Source organism: Sorex araneus, chromosome X (assembly GCF_027595985.1).
Source record: "Sorex araneus isolate mSorAra2 chromosome X, mSorAra2.pri, whole genome shotgun sequence".
In the NCBI taxonomy this organism is placed as follows: Eukaryota; Metazoa; Chordata; class Mammalia; order Eulipotyphla; family Soricidae; genus Sorex; species Sorex araneus.
In genome coordinates this window covers 286,131,753-286,148,967 of record NC_073313.1, presented here as the reverse complement: position 1 = coordinate 286,148,967, position 17,215 = coordinate 286,131,753, and the positions used below count along the sequence as shown (strand labels likewise).

Sequence of the window (17,215 nt, the reverse complement as noted above, 5' to 3'; positions counted from 1 at the left end):
CTGTGAATCTAAGGGGTGCTCCTTTGTATGCGATTTCCTTCTTGGACCTTGCTGCTTGCAGTATTGTGTCTCTCTGGATGACGTCCATCATTGTAACTATGATATGCCTTGGGGTTTTTCTGTTAGGATCTCTTTTAGCTGGCACCCTTCGGGTGCCTTGAATCTGGATGCCTGCATTGTCCAGCTCTGGGAAGTTTTCCGTAATGATTTGTTTGACTGTGGCTTTTTCGTTGGGATTGGTTCCCTTTCATTCTGGTAGTCCAATGATTCTAATGTTGTTCCTCTTGAAATCATCCCCTAGGACTCTGATTCTGGCTAGAGCTATTTTGAGGTCTCTTGCCATGGTTTGTTGTTGCCTGTAGGCCTCTTGCAGCTCATCTTCAAGCATACTGATTCTGTCTTCGGCTGCAGTCATCCTATTGTTGAGGGCAGCCAGAGAGTTTTTGATTTCATGTACCAAATCCTTCCTTTCTTTTTGAAGGTTTTTTATTTCTGCTCTCATTTCTTCCCGTATTTTGTCGGCTTCTGTTGTATTGTTTCTGCCAGGTCCTCCTTGAAGTTGTCAATCTTTGCATTGAGTTCATTGAACATGTTGAGGATCTCAACTCTGAATTCTTTATCAGAGAGCTCAAGTTTGTAGGAAACGCCAATTGAGGTTTCTGGGCTCCTTTGATCGTCCTCTGCTTGCAATGGGTATTCGTGCTGTTTCTTCATGTTGTTATGGTGGTATGGAAGAGAGACCTTGAAGATGAGTATCTCTGTTTCCTCTCATCAGTAGCTTCCCTTCTTTTGACTGTATGAGCATTCCATGTGTCATTTGCTCGGTAATGAGAAGCTGCTTTTCTATCTGTTGGAGCTGTTAAATTTCAGAGAAACACATCAGCCAACTTCTTTTTTGATTGCTCAGGGCCTTCTTTTCCTTTTTCGTTTTCGTCGTGGGTGTCTCGTGTGCTTCCCTGGCTAATGCTTCCCCTCAGCTCACTGAGGGAAGTGTTTTTGATAATTACTTTAACCATTTAGTTGTAACAAGTGTGCCTGCTAAGGGGGCAGGCTTGGGTGGTTGAGAAAATGGGATCAACGGTGGAGGGAAGGTCACACTTGTGTTGGTGTTGGAACATCAAAAGTCCACAACACTCATACTATGAACAGCTTTGTAATCCATGGTGTTTAAAGTATTTTATTGGAAAAAGAAGGAAATTTCTTGCTAACCTTACCACATTAATACGTCCCTGTGTATAACTGCTGTGATCACATATGGAGGTGTCCCTATCTGTATACAGGGGAAACACCAAACTTCAATTATCCATTTCCCTATAGCTTAACACTTTGAATTTTAAAATTTGATTGTTTAATAAAAATCTAATAAGTATGTTTGAACAAAAGATCATTTTTGTCTGTAGAATTGATTCTTAAAAAAATAAAATTATTTTGAAGAACAGAACATTTTCAGAAGCCTGGTTAATCATGGTTTTTAAAAGAATTGTTGCTCACAGAAATTTATGAGAACATCGAGTTTATTCAGTTTTCACTAACACTGAATACAATTCTAATATCTTTGCTAACGGGCCCAGAGACAGCGCAAAGGGCTTAGCTCTGGTTCTGCATGCAGGAGGCCTGGATGGGAGCTCTCTCTGAGTAGGTGCCACCAGAAACCAGGTATGGCCTAAAAGCAAAATAACACACACACACAAACAATAACAAAACCCTTCACTAGTATACCAAATTTGAATGACTTTATGCACATCCTTATGTTTCTTTGTAATGAAAGTGAATATTTTTCAGCTAGTGCATGGACTGGCTTTCATTTCTTCAAAAACACTTTCTCTTAATTAGCCTGCTGAAAACGTGAGTATGTGAATTTTGTGACTGAAATCTCCAGGCCTTCTCGGAGTCGGGATGGGCTCCTTGGGAAGCACTGGCAGTGACTCCCATAAACCAGCTCCGGCACCACCATGGAAGCTCTCCTACTCGCCTTGCTCCAGAGACTCATAAATAAATCTCAAAAGAGATTTTAAAAAAAGCTGCAGTAAATCTCGGATCCTCACATGGCTTAATAATCCGGGGCACATCTGAGGGGGGAGATTAGCCCAGTAACTGCCCAAACAGAGCCCCCTACTCGCCCCCACAATCCAAAATCACCTTCATGCCCCTGGCCTGACTCCACCATCTCAGGACAGACCTCACCGATATATAATCTGCTGAAAATTTGGGGAAGTGGGTTTTGTGACTGAACTCTCCAGGCTTTCTTGGGGTCTGGATGGGCTACCCCCACCTTCTGGAAGCTTTGGCAGTCATATCCACACCCCAAAGCTGCCACCCAGCTAAAAAAGCTACTCCACCTTTACCTTCCCGACAAAAATACTGAACACCCTGAACAAACAGCATGACTTCTTAGTACTTACTGTATTGCAAACCGTAATGCACAAAAGGAGAGAGAGAGAGAGAGAGGCAGAGACAGAAAGAGAGAGAGGGAGGGGGAGGAAAAGTGCCTGCTATAGAGGCAGGCTGGGGGCAGGGGTGGTTTGGAGAACGGTGGGAAGGAAACTGGGGACACTGGTGCTGGGAAATGTACACTGGTTGAGAGGGATGAGTATTAGAGCATTTATGACTGAGACCTTATAATGAGCAGCTTTTTAATGGTCTGTCTCACGGTGATTCAGTAAAATTAATTAATTTAAAGCTTTTTATTTCTAAGTAAGTTCTTTACTCATCTTAGAGAATTTTGGTTTTGATTTTTTATAATATTTTTTAGTTCCTATTAGTAGATTTTAGACCAGTTTTTCCTTTTCATTGGGAATATCTCTTGACTTGTCCTCTGCACACTTAGTTATTTTAGTGCATTTCAAACTGTTATATATGCATATATATGTATATATATATATATATATTTGGATGAGTTGATATTGGTGATAAAGATGGGGTGTAGGGTTTGCCCAAGTTCAACATGTGGCCTGGATGGACATTGAGGACTTTGCCTATGAGTGCTCTGTGCCTGGAGTTATGGAGCGCCTCATCACCAGAATTAATATTGTTCTGTTTAGGGTCACACCCAGTGGTGCTCAGGGCTTATGTTGACTGTGTTCAGTCATCACTCTTGGCAGTGCTTGGGGACATAGGTGGTTGCTGGAGATTGAACTTGAATTGGCCCTATGTAAGGCAAGGGCTCTAACCCTGCTCTAAGTCTCTGTCCCTTAGGTAAATAATTTTACATTTCAGAAATAATTCATGGTTTTTGTTGGCAATTGGTCAAACCTATTAATTAGTTTCTTTAAAACATTCTTGCATTCACCAGGCGCTGGATTTGATCCCCTTCATGAAAATAAACATTCTCACATCTAGAAGGTCCTTGTGTCTTTAGTTCCTAGTTACCACTTCCTGTAGCTTGCCACCCTTTTGGTTTGCTGGTTTAAAGGGCTTTCTTCTCAGAGCTCAAATTCAATGCACTCCTAGGTCCTTTATGTTTTTTGTTTCTATTCTGATTTGGTCTATTATATTTGGTTTCTAACTTATTCCTTAGAAGAATACAATTAATTGAATATATACACCAGACCTATTGTGTGTATATATATCCAATTGTATATATAATAGTATCATTTATATATAGTATATATTCACAATATATAGTGTATATTGTGTGTGTATAATATATATGTTTATACTATATGATGCAGCAGGCAGATAGGGAAGGGTCTTCCATGGCAATGAATTCTTTGGAAACCAACTAGCCCTAAGGCTATCAGGACCCACCTTGTGGACACAGGAATTAATGCCTGATAAGACCTTTACTTGGCACCAACACAGACCCAGAGAAGGCTGCCTGCCCCCCCACTCCACCCTCCCCAAGAGATGCTCCAGCAGGAACAAAGGCTGGGAAAAGGATTTCAAAGAAAACCATCTACTGCTCCCAACCGTACCCCCTATGCAACTGCCCCAGAAACAGACTCTTACCTAGGGAGAAGCCCCACATGGGGGCAGGTTGGAGAAACCCTATGAAGGCCACTTTGGACAAAGGAAGGGCACGCCTATGCTGCCCAGCCCTGTGCTGCTTGTGCCCACGTGGACGCGCACACGTGTGGCTGCATCTCCCCTGTTGAAACGTGCATTTTGCTGGGATGTGCGCTGGGGCTCCCTCTGCAGGAGAAGCCTGCGTCTCTGCTGCCCTGTCCTCAAAGCTTCCAGGTCAAACCTGTTCTTACTGCACCACTTGTCTTCTCCTGAAGTTCTTTTCCGAGAGGTCAAGGCAAGAACCCGAATGGCCTGGGGAAGGCCTTGGACTGACTTTCCTTCTTGCCAGAGCCAGGCTCGCAGGTGACTTTTAGGGTCCTAGGTTTCCCACGCCGTTCCCGGGGGGCCGAGGTGGGGAGAGAGAAAGCGGGGTTCCCTCCAGCTGCCTCTCTCCTTCCTGCCTCACAGAACCACCTGGGACATCTGCCCCTCTTGGTAACTCTGTTATCATATCAGAAAATAATTTACAGTTCATATTTTTTGAGAGTACAAGTCGTTTTGAGATTTCAGTTGATCCGAATCTCTTGTTTCAAGGAGAAAAAGGTTTACCGAAGGCATCACAGTGGCAATTAGCTGCTTTGAAGGTTTCATTCCCTCTATTTTAACTGTGTTATGGACACAGCCTGTTACTATGGAACCTTGAAAGATCAAGAATGTGAACGGATGCTGATGACTAATAGCTCTTGATTTAGACATAACAGGGCACACAGCTGACGGGCATCCTGTTTTGAGAGTTGCCAATCAGTAGAAATCAGGATCCTAAAATTAAGAGGAAATCAAATTGAATCTGCAGTGCTTGGATCAGCCACTTTTTTAAAAAAAGACCCGTCCAGAAGCCCGAATCCTGACTATATCGACTGGTCTTACCTTCCACACCTTTGTCATGATCAACACCCCTGACGAAACTGGAGAGTCGGTGGGGTTCTTGGAGACTGGAGATGCATCCTGCCATGGGGACTCACAGATCTACCTTCATCTCATCTCGAAGATGCCCGAAAGTCTCCTCTGTTTCCTTATCTCAAGGTCCTCCTGCGATGCTCAGAAGTGGGTTCTGGTTCCCTTTGCCAGGACCCAGCACCAAAATGGCCAGCAGTATGTGCTGGGAGAACTGCCAAGGTCCGGACTGCAAGGGTGAAGAGCACTGGGAGCTGGAGCACGAAGGGCACTGCGGAGGGAGGGAAAGCACTGTGCAGAGGGTACTCCAGTTGCTTTCCTTAGCACCTTTCCCACCAGCTCCTTCCCTGGGCCTCTGCCCCGCTTTGTGGCTTGTTCCAGTATCCAACAAGGCTGGGTGGGCAGCTGCTTCACGGCTCCATCCCCTCCTTCCTCTCCCATTCCTTTGGTCAGGGGCGATGAGCTCAAACGGTCACCTGTCCTAGGAAATCTGCCCTTCCTTGAGCTGTGAAGCCCTTCCTTCACACAGCAAGGCAGGACGCACACGGCCAGCGGCCAGTCAGCCCCTGCAGCTGCTCGGCCCGGCCCCTTATATAGGGCAGAACCACCATCCCTAGGGACTTACCTTCTGCCCGCCCCAGTTTGGCACCAGGCAGGGGTGCACGGTGTGCAGTGTTCAGCCCTGAGGCCGCCAGGCTGCCCCTGAGAGTGGCTGCCACTTTGGAGGGGCTTTGCAGGCAGTGCAAGGGATATTTCCTCACCTGCCGCGGGGGCCCAGAGAGCAGGAGCTGAGGAGTGGATGGGCTGGGAGGGCAGGGGACAGGAGGCCCAGCAGTGCAGGGGACACCATCTCTCGGAGCCCTGGAGCTGGGGTCCACTCCCTCACAGCACAAGACAACAGTCTCGTGGGAACAATCCGCGTGGCACTGGAAAGTCATTTTCCAGGGGACTAAGAAGGCCGCTGAGAACCGAGCAGGCAGCTGAGAGCTGGTTGTGGTGTGGGGCACTCTGCAGGTGACCGGCATGAGGGGACAGTATTCTGGGCAGGGCAAATGCCCTTTCCAAGACGTACTCTCAGGAACCCTGGCCGGCCCGGTGTCCACTCCAGCTCCGCACACACCACGAAGAATAATGATGACTGAAGGGGCAAGTGGAGGCCGGTGCATGCTTGTGAAGGCTGCAGGACACAGACATCCAGGGCTGCGCGGTGGCCACGTCCAGAGGGTAAAGTCGAGGCAACAGGGCTGGCCGTGACGGGGGACAGGCTCTTCTAGCTCCTCTGCTCAGAGCCAGGATCTGCCTGTCTGACCAGGAAGAAAACAAACGCCCGAGGTTCTCCCTGAGCCTGGAAGGGACCTGGGTAGGTCAGGCCGTTGACCTGGACCACCCTGGGCACTGGGCTCGACTCCCCTCAGAGAAAGCGCTTGGAGGCCCCTCAGAGGGAGGCCTCAGCAGCTAGGCAGCTGTGGCTTGCATTTCTCCCTCATCTGGGTCCGAGATTTAAGTGCAAGGGCTGGGTCTCCCCAACTCTACTTTCTGAAACCCAGGAGGCCAGACAACCTTTGGACAAACACTTGTAGAGCTCTAAACAGGACAGAACATTTCTTAACACAGATAGGGCAGCCGGGATTTTTTTGCTTTCCAAGTTGGAAATCCTCATTTCTAGGCAAGCCTCAATTCTTTAAGTTGGATATGAAACTTGAAAAATGCTACAGTTCACATTTACAATTATAGATTACTTATTATTTATATTTTCTTAGGAAAATTGAGTCACCTCAGAAAGCAACAGAGACCCTCACTTTAGCTCTTTGACCCCCAAAAATGACACAAAGCAAAAAAAGCGTGGGAGATGGGTGAGAAATGAATAAAATAATTTTAAAAAATTATTATTTTGGTTCTTGGGCCACACCTGGTGATGCTCAGGGGTGATTCCTGGCTCTGTGCTCAGGAATGACCTCTTTGGGCTTAGAGGACTAAAGGGCATGCCAGGGATGGAACCTGGGTTTGGCTGCATGCAAGGCAAGTGCCTACCTGCTGTAGTATTGTCTCTGGCCCCTGAATAAACTAATTTGAAAATGTCATCTACCACATAACGTATAACCTTTGCCACTAAGAGAATAAGTTCAACTGAAATGACAGGACATCCCCCACACAGGAGGGGAGTATCAAGTAGACAAGTATCTGCAGAATTAAGACTAGTAGGGGGCAGAGAGTACAGGGGCGAGGCTCTTCCCCTGCATGTGCACCCCAGGATTGATCCAGACACCCCCCCTGAGCCCTGCTAGGAGGAATCCCTGAGCACAGAGCCAGGAGTCAGTTCTGAGCACCGCCAGGTGTGAACCCCCCTCCTCTCGCCCTGAAATCAAGACCTGAGGCTGTCTGAGGTTCAAAGGGGAGAGAAGGGTTGATCCATAAAACCCACCTGAAAGTAGAGTGTGAAATGACACAGTAGATGACAAAATGTCTTTAATAAATTATTCCTGGAGACTAGAGAGCTAACTCAGTGGCCAGGCACATGCTTTGCATGTAGGAGGCTAGGGTTGGATCCTGTGAGCAGCTGAGTGAGACTTGCCACACTTCTGGCTTCCCAAGAAGCAGGTGCAGCTGGAGAAGAGCGATGGCAGGAATCCTGGTGGGAATTTCTTGCATCCTGCAATGCCAACATTTTGCATGTGAAATTGCTCTATGGTTCTGAAATTCTGGTAATTATCAGTATGTGAGAACTGCGTAAAGTCTGGGTAAAAATTCGGTAAAGGGTGTCATTCTTATTTAAATATTTTAAAAGCTTTATTCAAAAAATAAAAACTACTCTCGGCGGTACTAAAACTGCTATTTTTGTTTACATGTCTCCTAAGACATGACGGATATTCTAAGCCTCTTGTACCCTTGGGAGTCATGGTTCTAAGTGAAAAGGATGGTCGTAACACAGGAAACAGTAAGAGCCATGGGATTCTTAATTGCAGTATGAATAAATTTGAGGCTTAAAAACAAATTCTCAGCTCTGTCTGCTAATATAGTCACAGAGGGTCCCGGCAAGTAGCAGGCAGGCTGCTGGCATAGACTGGTTAGATATGCGCCTCCCACACACGGGTTTCCGTGGGGACCGTCTGGCTGCAGGTCTCAGGGCGTGTCCACAGACAGGGTAGCTGGCACAGTTTGGGTTGCTGAGGGGTGCATAAGTGTAAGTAGTCCCATCAAAATGGAACTTTGGTGCTGGGGGACCCTGGGGACTCCTGGTGAGTTGGAGCTAACTGGGGGGATGTGGTGCTGGGGGACATGGTGCTTGGGGGTCTCCGTGGCTGCACCTGGGGTTGAGGGGGACACATCCTGCCAGAGATCAAACCAGGACAGGCTACATGGAAGGCTTTTCACTTTTAGTTTTAAATTTTTTGGTTGTTGGCCCACAGTTGGCAATGCTCAGGGCTCACTCAGGGCTCTGCTCTCAGGAATTACTCCTGGTGGGCCTGGGGCCCGCCACTGGATGCCAGGGATTGAACCTGGATCAGCCACATTGCAAGGCAAGCGCCCTCCCCGCTGGACTTTCTTTCTAGCCCAGAATTTAACTTTTTGCTCAGTGCTTACTACTGGGCAGTGAAAAACTAAAGATTCCACCATGAATTTCAATGGTAAGTATTTTGAACTGTGGACTTAGAACAGACCTTATACTAAATTCTTTTTTTACACTTAAATAAAAAGTAATCAATTTCATTCTTAAGAAAATCAATGGATGAGTATTTGTTATGTGAAAATGACAAGATTTCAGCTTCGCTGGCAAAGTCTCAGCAGTGCATCAGCCCCACTGTCCACATATGGGTCACAGCCCCTGCGTGCTGCAGCGCCAGGACCTGCAGGGCACCCCTGCTGCTCACAGCTGAAGCCTGACTAGGTCTGGCCTTTTACAGAAGTCTACCAGCCCTTGCCTCTGCGTTTGGGTCGTGCAAGCTGGTAACTTTTCATCAACAAAAGATGAAAATGTTCGTGTCTAGCTTCGAACATTCTGTTTTAAACCATTTGCTGCAGTTTGCTGGCACACCAGACAGGCACGAGAATGCAAAAGAGGAAGCCAGAGGACTGTCTATAAAGTCTCAACCATGGGCTACTTCTCTGCGATTTTCCCACATGGTATGCAAGCAAGAGAGGAAAAACAACAGCACTGTGCTAGATTTAAAAGCATTTAATGACATAGCATATATTTAACGGATAGGGCAAAAGTTGAGAGGTACAGGTCATACGACAGCAGCGGGCCGGGTGGTCGGACGCCCCCCCTCAGGCCCAGCCTCGTTCATTCCTATCATGTCATTCTGATTGTGCAGTAAGATGAAAATTTGTCATTACAATCATTACAGTGACAGAGAAATGCACACTATGTATCAAAGAGCAAGGTAATGAAGCAAATCATAACACAGTGTGGCAACACGAGCAAGTAACCATTAGAGTAACATTACTTTGTCCAATAAATGCTTCAGTTCCACTTGGACACTTACCAATGATTTAAAGGGTTTATTATACATCTAGTTTTATTATACTTTGTACTAGAATTATCTCAAACATACAATATAATGTATTTCAGCAAAAAAAAAGTTGAAATTACAGATTATTTAAAACAGTATCAGTTTTCTATTCCTTCTTGTACACTGACATTCTTAACCGTCGTCACAATTGATGCAGAAAAGCCGCATGTCGTGGGTTAGTAAGTGAAGCCTGACACAAACGGTTTGGTCTGTAGAGTTACATGGAGCTGTTCTGGGGGCAGGGAGACCAGAACGGCCGTGGGCTGCGTCGGCCGAGCCGAGCGCGGTGTTGGGCGCGGCTGTCTCAGATGGGCACCGGGGTCGGGTTGAGCACCTCTGCTTTCTGGACCAACAGCACGAGAGGAGGGCATTCCAACACAGCCTCACAAAATTGAGGAACAGTTTAAATATTGAGATCTAATCTATAGAATTTTGTTAAAAAAAATCTGGTCTTCCCTCTGCACCTCAAACTTTTGTAACTTGGAGATAAAGTGTTTTTAGGTGTATTTCTCCCACCCCCCACCCCAGAAATGCTCTATAAATTAAAAAAACAAACAAACCCCCAAAACCAACAAAAAAACCACATGGAGGAACAGTAGGCACGGAGAGTAATGTTGGTTCTGAGCCTGCATGCTGGAGCTTCACGGGGAGGAGAAGGGCAGGAGGAGAAGGGAAGGGTCACTTCTTTTTGCCAAACAGGCTAAACCGCTTCTCTTTGTCTTTCTCTTTGTCCTTCTCCCGCTTGCCGGGACTGGACTCGCTGGTGATGGTGACGACGCTGGTGGGCAGGGTCTGTGCCCGGCTGGACGCCGGCGTGCTCTGGGTGCTGGCGGCCACCTCGTGCTTGTCGGCGATGGCAGAGGAGATGGCCTGGATCCACGCGTTCATTTCCTCCTGCGGGGAGGACAGGGCGGCGGTGAGCGTGCTCGGGCCCTCGGGCGGCCAGCTCTGGGCAGGGGCAGTGCGGGCACTCGCCCAGCCCGTGGTTCCCACCCGAAGGTCGCGTCTGGCTTTTCATTAAGTGACAAGGATTTGGCGCGTAAACTGCCTGACGCGGCACCTGCCCACTGCCCCTCGGGCTGTGCCGGAGCCACAGCACAGCACGGCAGTGGGGGTGGTAGGGGTCCACATCCAGTCCCAGGACAGCGCCTGTGTCTCAGCCACCGGGGGCCGCAGCACCCACTGCCCACGCTGACACCCACTCCCGTGGGACGGGCCCGAGACTTACGTCGTCTTTGGCTTGGAAGAGGTACTCGTTGCCATCGCTCAGTCTGCAAAGGGAAGGGAGCACATCAGCCAGCGCCTCACCTCGGGGGAAGATCCCACCTCCCGACCCTGGGTGGTCTCAGCAGAAACCTGACGTCAAAACGGCCAGGCCACCGGGAGGGTCACCGGCGGCCAGTGCTCGGCCGAGAGAGCTGCATGCACCCACGGCCTCACGGCACCCCTGCCTCCTTGGAATGAAGGCCAACGCCCTGGGGAGGGCATCCCTGTAGCAGAGCTCTCACGAGCGGGTGGCCCAGGGCCCTCTGCCCACACCCTGGTTCTCTGAAATTGCTCCCCAAGAGGGCAGAGAGGAGCCAGGCTGGCACCCTGCAGACTGTCCAGTGCCTGTCCTGGTGCCCGCCCGCAGGGCTGACCTCACACCTCCCACAGCCCACGGCTGAACTACTGACAGGTCGGCTGAGCCTGGCAAGGCCTGGGGCTCACTCCCTGCTGGCGGGGCTCGAGGTACCATCTGGGGCTTGAACCCACGCTGGCCTCTGTGCTGTGGCCCTGCCCGCTCCTGAATGTTTGCCAGGAGGACACCCGGCTCGTGTGGACTTGGGGGGAGGGGACTGTGCTCCGTGGCACAGGAGGGTCAGGGGAGAGACACAGGGCTGCTGCGGGGGAGGGGACCTAATTTCCTAAGTATTCCTCGAACCATGAAACAGGAGCGGCTCGCCTCATAAGATCCAAGTTGTAAACCTGAAGGTCTGTCTCCTTCAGGTCTCTGCCGTGCCAGTATGCAGAGAAACCAGCGCCGGAAACAGCCCCTAGACCCCCCCAACTGAGGTGCTGGCCAAGTAGCTGGTCACGCTAAGGGGATTATTATCATTTAATAACTACTCAGGGGTGATTAATGGTCATAATCAGAGGCTCACAAATGAACCTCGGGAGAGAGCAGTATGCCCCAGAGATGTCCCACCCTGCACCAGGCTGGCTTCACGGGGCACTTCGGAGTGGGCGGGTGTGGAATGAATCTGCTAAAACCCAGGGATGTGGGACCTGTGACTGAGAACGCCTCCAGGGGTTGGGACGAGCTGTGCCTCCCCCTCTCCTGCCCAACACGTCCCTGGCAGTCAGCGCATGGACTGCCTCTGGGCGCCTGGGAGTGCATTGATGGACAACCCAGAGATGCACAGGCGAGTCTTGGAAGAGGGCACTCGGGAGGGACCAGGTGAGTGTGGGGCTGAGTCGGGCAGTGCACGGGTCCCACCCCCACGCACCTGAGCTTGAACACATGTTTCTTCTTCTTGTAGTCAAGCGCCACCTCGCAGACAGCTTCCCTCAGACTCACGGGGACCTCGCTGTGGTAGGGCACCCCGGAGGCCGCCGTCTTCGCGTCCTTGTAGAAACCCATTTCCTGGTTGTTGATGACGCAGTAGACGTTGTGCCAGGATCTGAGCGGTGGGAAGGAGGCGCATCAGGAGGCTCTGCAGCTCCCCGGAGAACAGGGACGCTGACGGGCGCAACCTGACGCTTGGCTCTTCCATCCCCCTAAGAAGCGTGACCTACACGGGAGCCCCTGGCTGGGGCAAGGCTCGATCTCTCTGCCTCTCCCCTCCTCTGCCTCCCCAACAAGTGCGCGTGCCGGGGTAGCCAAGGGGGTGGGGACGGGCCTCCTTCTGGCTCCAGGTCACACCCGCAGGCTCAGGGCTCAGGACACACCGGGCAGATGCAGCGTCACGCCCTGTCCTGAGCAGACCCTGGCCACCACTGGCTCATCCTCCCCAGTGGCCACGCTGCAGGGAGGCTGAGGGCTTGTGCTGCCTCCAGATGGAGCAGAAGGACCCTGGAGGCACAGTGCCCGTCCCAACACACCGACTGATCAGAACGAGACACCGAGGGGCGCTGCCCACCCATCCAACTCGCGTCCTGTGTCCCCCTCAATGGGGAAGCTACTGTTCCATGGGACTCCTTGTATAGTGTGCAACCTGCACGCCTGCACCCAACTTGAGCCCCCACGCCCCTTCCGCACCCCTCACCTCCCTGCCAGCCTCCTGCCTCACCTGCTTGAGGCCTTCTTGTTGTGGGCCTCCCACTCATGCTTCCGGTTCAGGAAGCCTTCCATCTGGGCGGAGGGAGCGTCCTGCGTCCGGGCCGGGAGGGTGGCCGCGCCCTGGGCTGTGAGGCCGGTCTTGGCTTTGCGGTCGGACGTTGGGGAGGGGATGGGGCTGGACTCCTTCGAGCTTGTCCTCTGCTCTGCGGCGCCGTTGACCAATTCGCTCGTGTCCCCCTTGTCTGTCATCTGAGGATGGGGGAGAAGCTGTCAGGGCCCCGCGTGCGCCGGGGGTGCCCACAGACGCTCCGACCGACTCGCACAGTGGCTGTGTATAAATGCCTGTACAGTAAAACCAGCGCACACCCACAAAGCCAGCCGGACCCCGGGGACATTAGAAGGTGGAGGGATTAATGCCCGCCATTTACGGGAGATAAGGAAAGCGAAAGGCCAGCATGAGTTTTACTGCACTTGGCGCCTCGGACCACTCCACTGTCTCGAGGTCACTCGGATCATTTCCTCTCACGTTACTTTGAGACGAAAGGACAAGGTAACAATCACACATATTAAATATGAGAGTGGACGTTATACAGCAGCCACCGTACAACCAGGGACACCACCAGGAGGGCAGGAGGTTTAAGCGAAAGGGCATTCACAGACAGACGGACAGACAGTTCCATCAGAGCTACAGCATTCCCCCGAGTCAGGCCAAGGAGAGACCTTGGGCGCCTGGAAACTTCTCTCTGCCCTCCCCCGCCCCCAACACACCGTCATAAACACATGCAGAAATTAGGATGACAGTCATGCAGTTCACGTCTACCATCCCAGTTAGAGTTGGGAACTTAAAAGCTGGAAGGAAATGAGGCAAGTCAACAAACGCCAACGGGGCCACATCTGCTGGAGTTGTCTCGTGAGGGGTTGTAGTTGGTGTTAAAGGAGCTGGAGAAGCCAATCACAGTCACTCAACACCACACAGCTATTTACCCCCAGACACAGACAGAACCACGGCCTTCCCCATCACGTGCTGCCGCGCCAGGCTCCAGCAGCTCTGGCCTTCTCGCCGGAGACGTCTTCAGAAGCTGCTCCTTCCCAAGCTCACTTAAAGGGTGACCCCCATGGCTTTCCGGCTTGGGAAATGCAGTAGGGTCTCGATTCATTACCGATCTCGGCCTGTGTGCTGGGACTGGGCACCGTTAACTGTCGCCGGCCCTGGCCGATACACCCAGGCGCGGAATTAGCAAGTTACTGAAGCTGGGTGTGGGCTGACGCTTTAGTGGGTTATGAAGGGCCCGGGCCCCTCACACACGGACAGACACGGTGTCAATGGCACGCTCATTAGGTACCTCCCCTGCACTGCTGCCCAGAACCAAAATGACACCAAATTAGCAGCAATGACCTCAAGGACAGTGGGCAGGATGGCACCCGGCGGGAACACTCAGAAATGTCAACTCTCAGGAAATGGGGCTCTCAGTTACAGCTACTCTGAAGGGCTAATGGGAATCTTAGATTTATCACTGGCCTCGGGGTCCAGAGCGCACTCCAGGCTATATTTAAGGGCGCTGGGTCAGAACCTCTGCCCACATAGCAGCGTGGCAATGGAATCCCGGGGCAGGATAGGACGATGAGCAGGGATGTATGATGACTTTTCTGGCTTTGCAAGGAACAGCCACAGCTTGTATGTGTTTGCTTATAAGCAAAAGGCTATTCAAATATTTCTTTTCCCTTCACTTTTAAAAAAGAGATACAGGAGGGAAAAATAACACAACAGCAGCAAAAAACCCCAACCAGTCACCCCCCCAACAAAACAAACCCCCCCAAAACAAAAACAAATCCACCTGGATTCAAAATAAAACGGTGGAATTTAAAGTTGACAGATCTGTTTTCGTGTGAGACTGCAGGAAAGCCCTGAAGTGTGAGTCTGATCTGGAAGGCCTGTGCCAGGTGTGACCCAGGGAGGCATGAGGTTAGTGTGTACAGAAACCAGGTCAAAAAAAAAAATTAGTGCTGCAGGTGTGACGGAAGCTGCCTGGCAGCGCTGCTGTGGTGCTGTGCACCGGGCAGGCTCATCTGCGCCTCGAGGGACGTGGCGGCAGCAAAGGCTCTTAGAGGAGAAATTCTGCAGCAAAAATTTTTTTTCTTTCAGAGTTAGAAGGAAAGAGAAAAACCCCAAACCGGTATGCAGAGATAATTAACGTTTATACAAATGAATCATGAACGAAGAAAACGAGGAAAATAAAAGGAACAAAAATGAATTTTAATGGACATGTGCGTTGAGCATGCCAACAGAACACACAGGCTAGAGACACACATGAAAGCAAATCATAGTGCTGTGACCAAACAGTGGTACCCGCGCCCCGCCCCGCCCCGCTCCTCAGCGATTAGCCCACAGCGCTTCGGTGCCAGGTGTGCTGAGACACTGACATCAGGCGCAAATGGAAATGCAGAGTGACAACCCGTAGCACAAGAAACAGTGGATGGATTTTCTGAGTGCATGAAGCAACACCATTTTCAAGTTCGCAGACTTGAGTCTCTGCACCATCGCTCAAAAGAATAAAAGGGCTTTTCTTCTAATACAATCCAATTGCACATTTGTTCTGGCAAGTTCTAATTTAAAAACAATCTAAAAATAGTCGTGAGAACAAATGTTGAGAACAGCATAGCACTTTTCCTGTGTGCTGGTGTATTTTACTTTTTTTATTTTCTGAATATAAAAAAAGCATAAAATTGGCTATCAGTCCTGATGATGTTTAACAAAATTCAAACATATATATATGTGTGTATATATATGTCTATATGTGTGTGTATATATATGTGTGTGTGCATATATATACACATTCTCTCTGTGTATATGTGTATGTATATTATATACACACACATACACACAGAAGCATCACATACATAGAGATCAAGGACAAACATAATTTGGAGCCAGAAATACACATCAGGGATGAAGACTGAAGATGTAGCAGGGTATTTTTCTTTCTCACAACGGAGTTTGGTGTTTTATGGCAGAGACCCAATCATGGTGTGTACTACCCCGTAACATAAGAAGGTTGGCGTCTAGCTATATGCCCAGCTACAGGCACGAGCAGATAGATATGGACATAGAAATAAGAAAAAACAAACAAGATGCTATATGATGTTATCCTGACAAAAGAAAAAAAAACATGCATCATGAAATGAAAAGACAAATTAGACTTAACTCATGGAGAACATGTATCAACACGGGTTTCTGATCCCACTAACGTCTAATATGGCAAATGAGCGCGTGAACGCCTCACGAGGCGCAGGAAGGGAGGGTTTGGGTTTGGGTTTGTCCTTAGCAGTACCAGGAAACCACCTCTTTCAACAGCTTTTACTCCTAAGGGACAGGATTTTTGTGAAAACATTTCCAATCCTTGCTGGTGGTTGGATAAATAACGTCCTGATGGGACACCTCCTATGCGAGGGTCCCACAGCCTTGAAAGCACAAAAAACGAACCACAAGAGACCAATGAGACACACAGCCGAGTTTCTGCCCATGGACACAGTGTCACTTCTGAGGCCAGAGGGGCTGCTGCCAGGGCGGGGGAGGAGCCTAGTGCTGGCATTGGTCCCGCTGGTCGGAAAGACTCAGTTTGACACCCTCAAGTCTCTTGGTGGACTCCTACATGGCGCTGAGGGCTGTGGCCTGCAGCGGTCAGTGGGCACCGGATCCTGAGGTCAGCTGCACTGTCCACTGTCCACTGCCCAGGAGCCCAGAGCTCAGGACTTGGCAGATCGGGGGAGGAGCAGCTCGGCTTTGTACAATGGTTAAACGATGCGTGGGACCCCGACACATGGAAGTCTGCACCCCCAGATGAGAATAGCGTTCCCAAGGACGTCTGACATCCTTAAAAAAATTTTTTTAAAAAAATATAGAATGCATTGTTCTTCATGGAATGTTGACACAGCTAGCTGGAAGCGTGGATCTGAGCAGTGGGGGTCTCCAGGCTCCCTGGTTACTTACTAGTCAAGGGCTGCAGGTGACACCAGCCGCAGCTGCCCCGCTAGTGTCACTGGGTGTGTCAGACCCAGCAGTCTAGCTCTCATCTTCACTTTGCTGTAATCTCATTAAATTTCAATCACCATGTAAGGCTTTTGCTGTAAGATCTTAATAAAGTAAAAAGCTCACAATAAATAAACAAGAATAAGTATGTTGCTTAAGGCAACGGTCCATCCATCTGTTAAAAAGACTCAAATAAACATGGTTTAAACACAAATATGAAACCAAGGAAGACTATGAATTAAGTAAAATTTTAACACTGGGTGGAAGGCCGCCAGCGGGGTCTGGGAGGAGGTGCTTGACAGGTGGGGTGAGCCTCACGGTCCGGGCCTGGGCTGGCCACTGGCTGTCCGTCTATTAAAGCTTTTGTAGTTTTGGTAGGTTTGAGAGCGGTAACTAACCCGTGGAGATCCCTGGTCAGCCGGCAAGCCGTTATGGGACACGGGTTCTCCTTTGGAAGCGTCCCTGTGGGATGGAAGAGAAGGGGGGTGGAGAGAAGCTTTACTGCAGCTCATCGGA

General features: G+C 49.9%; 1 protein-coding gene and 1 pseudogene across 1 annotated transcript in view; one reads left to right on the top strand and one right to left on the bottom strand.

Moving 5' to 3' along the window:
• Positions 1–17,215, top strand: part of LOC129399564 (uncharacterized) — a 742,397-nt pseudogene that overhangs the window by 176,815 nt on the left and 548,367 nt on the right.
• The window catches only part of SPTBN1 (spectrin beta, non-erythrocytic 1), a 161,939-nt gene continuing 153,782 nt past the window's right edge, over positions 9,059–17,215 (bottom strand). The window contains exons 32-36 of the mRNA XM_055119711.1: positions 17,098–17,161; positions 12,683–12,921; positions 11,900–12,073; positions 10,639–10,681; positions 9,059–10,304 (exon numbers count right to left, since the gene is read on the bottom strand). Coding sequence (XP_054975686.1) covers positions 10,089–10,304; positions 10,639–10,681; positions 11,900–12,073; positions 12,683–12,921; positions 17,098–17,161 — 736 coding nt within the window. The 3' untranslated portion in view covers positions 9,059–10,088. The remainder of the gene's footprint in view (positions 10,305–10,638; positions 10,682–11,899; positions 12,074–12,682; positions 12,922–17,097; positions 17,162–17,215) is intronic.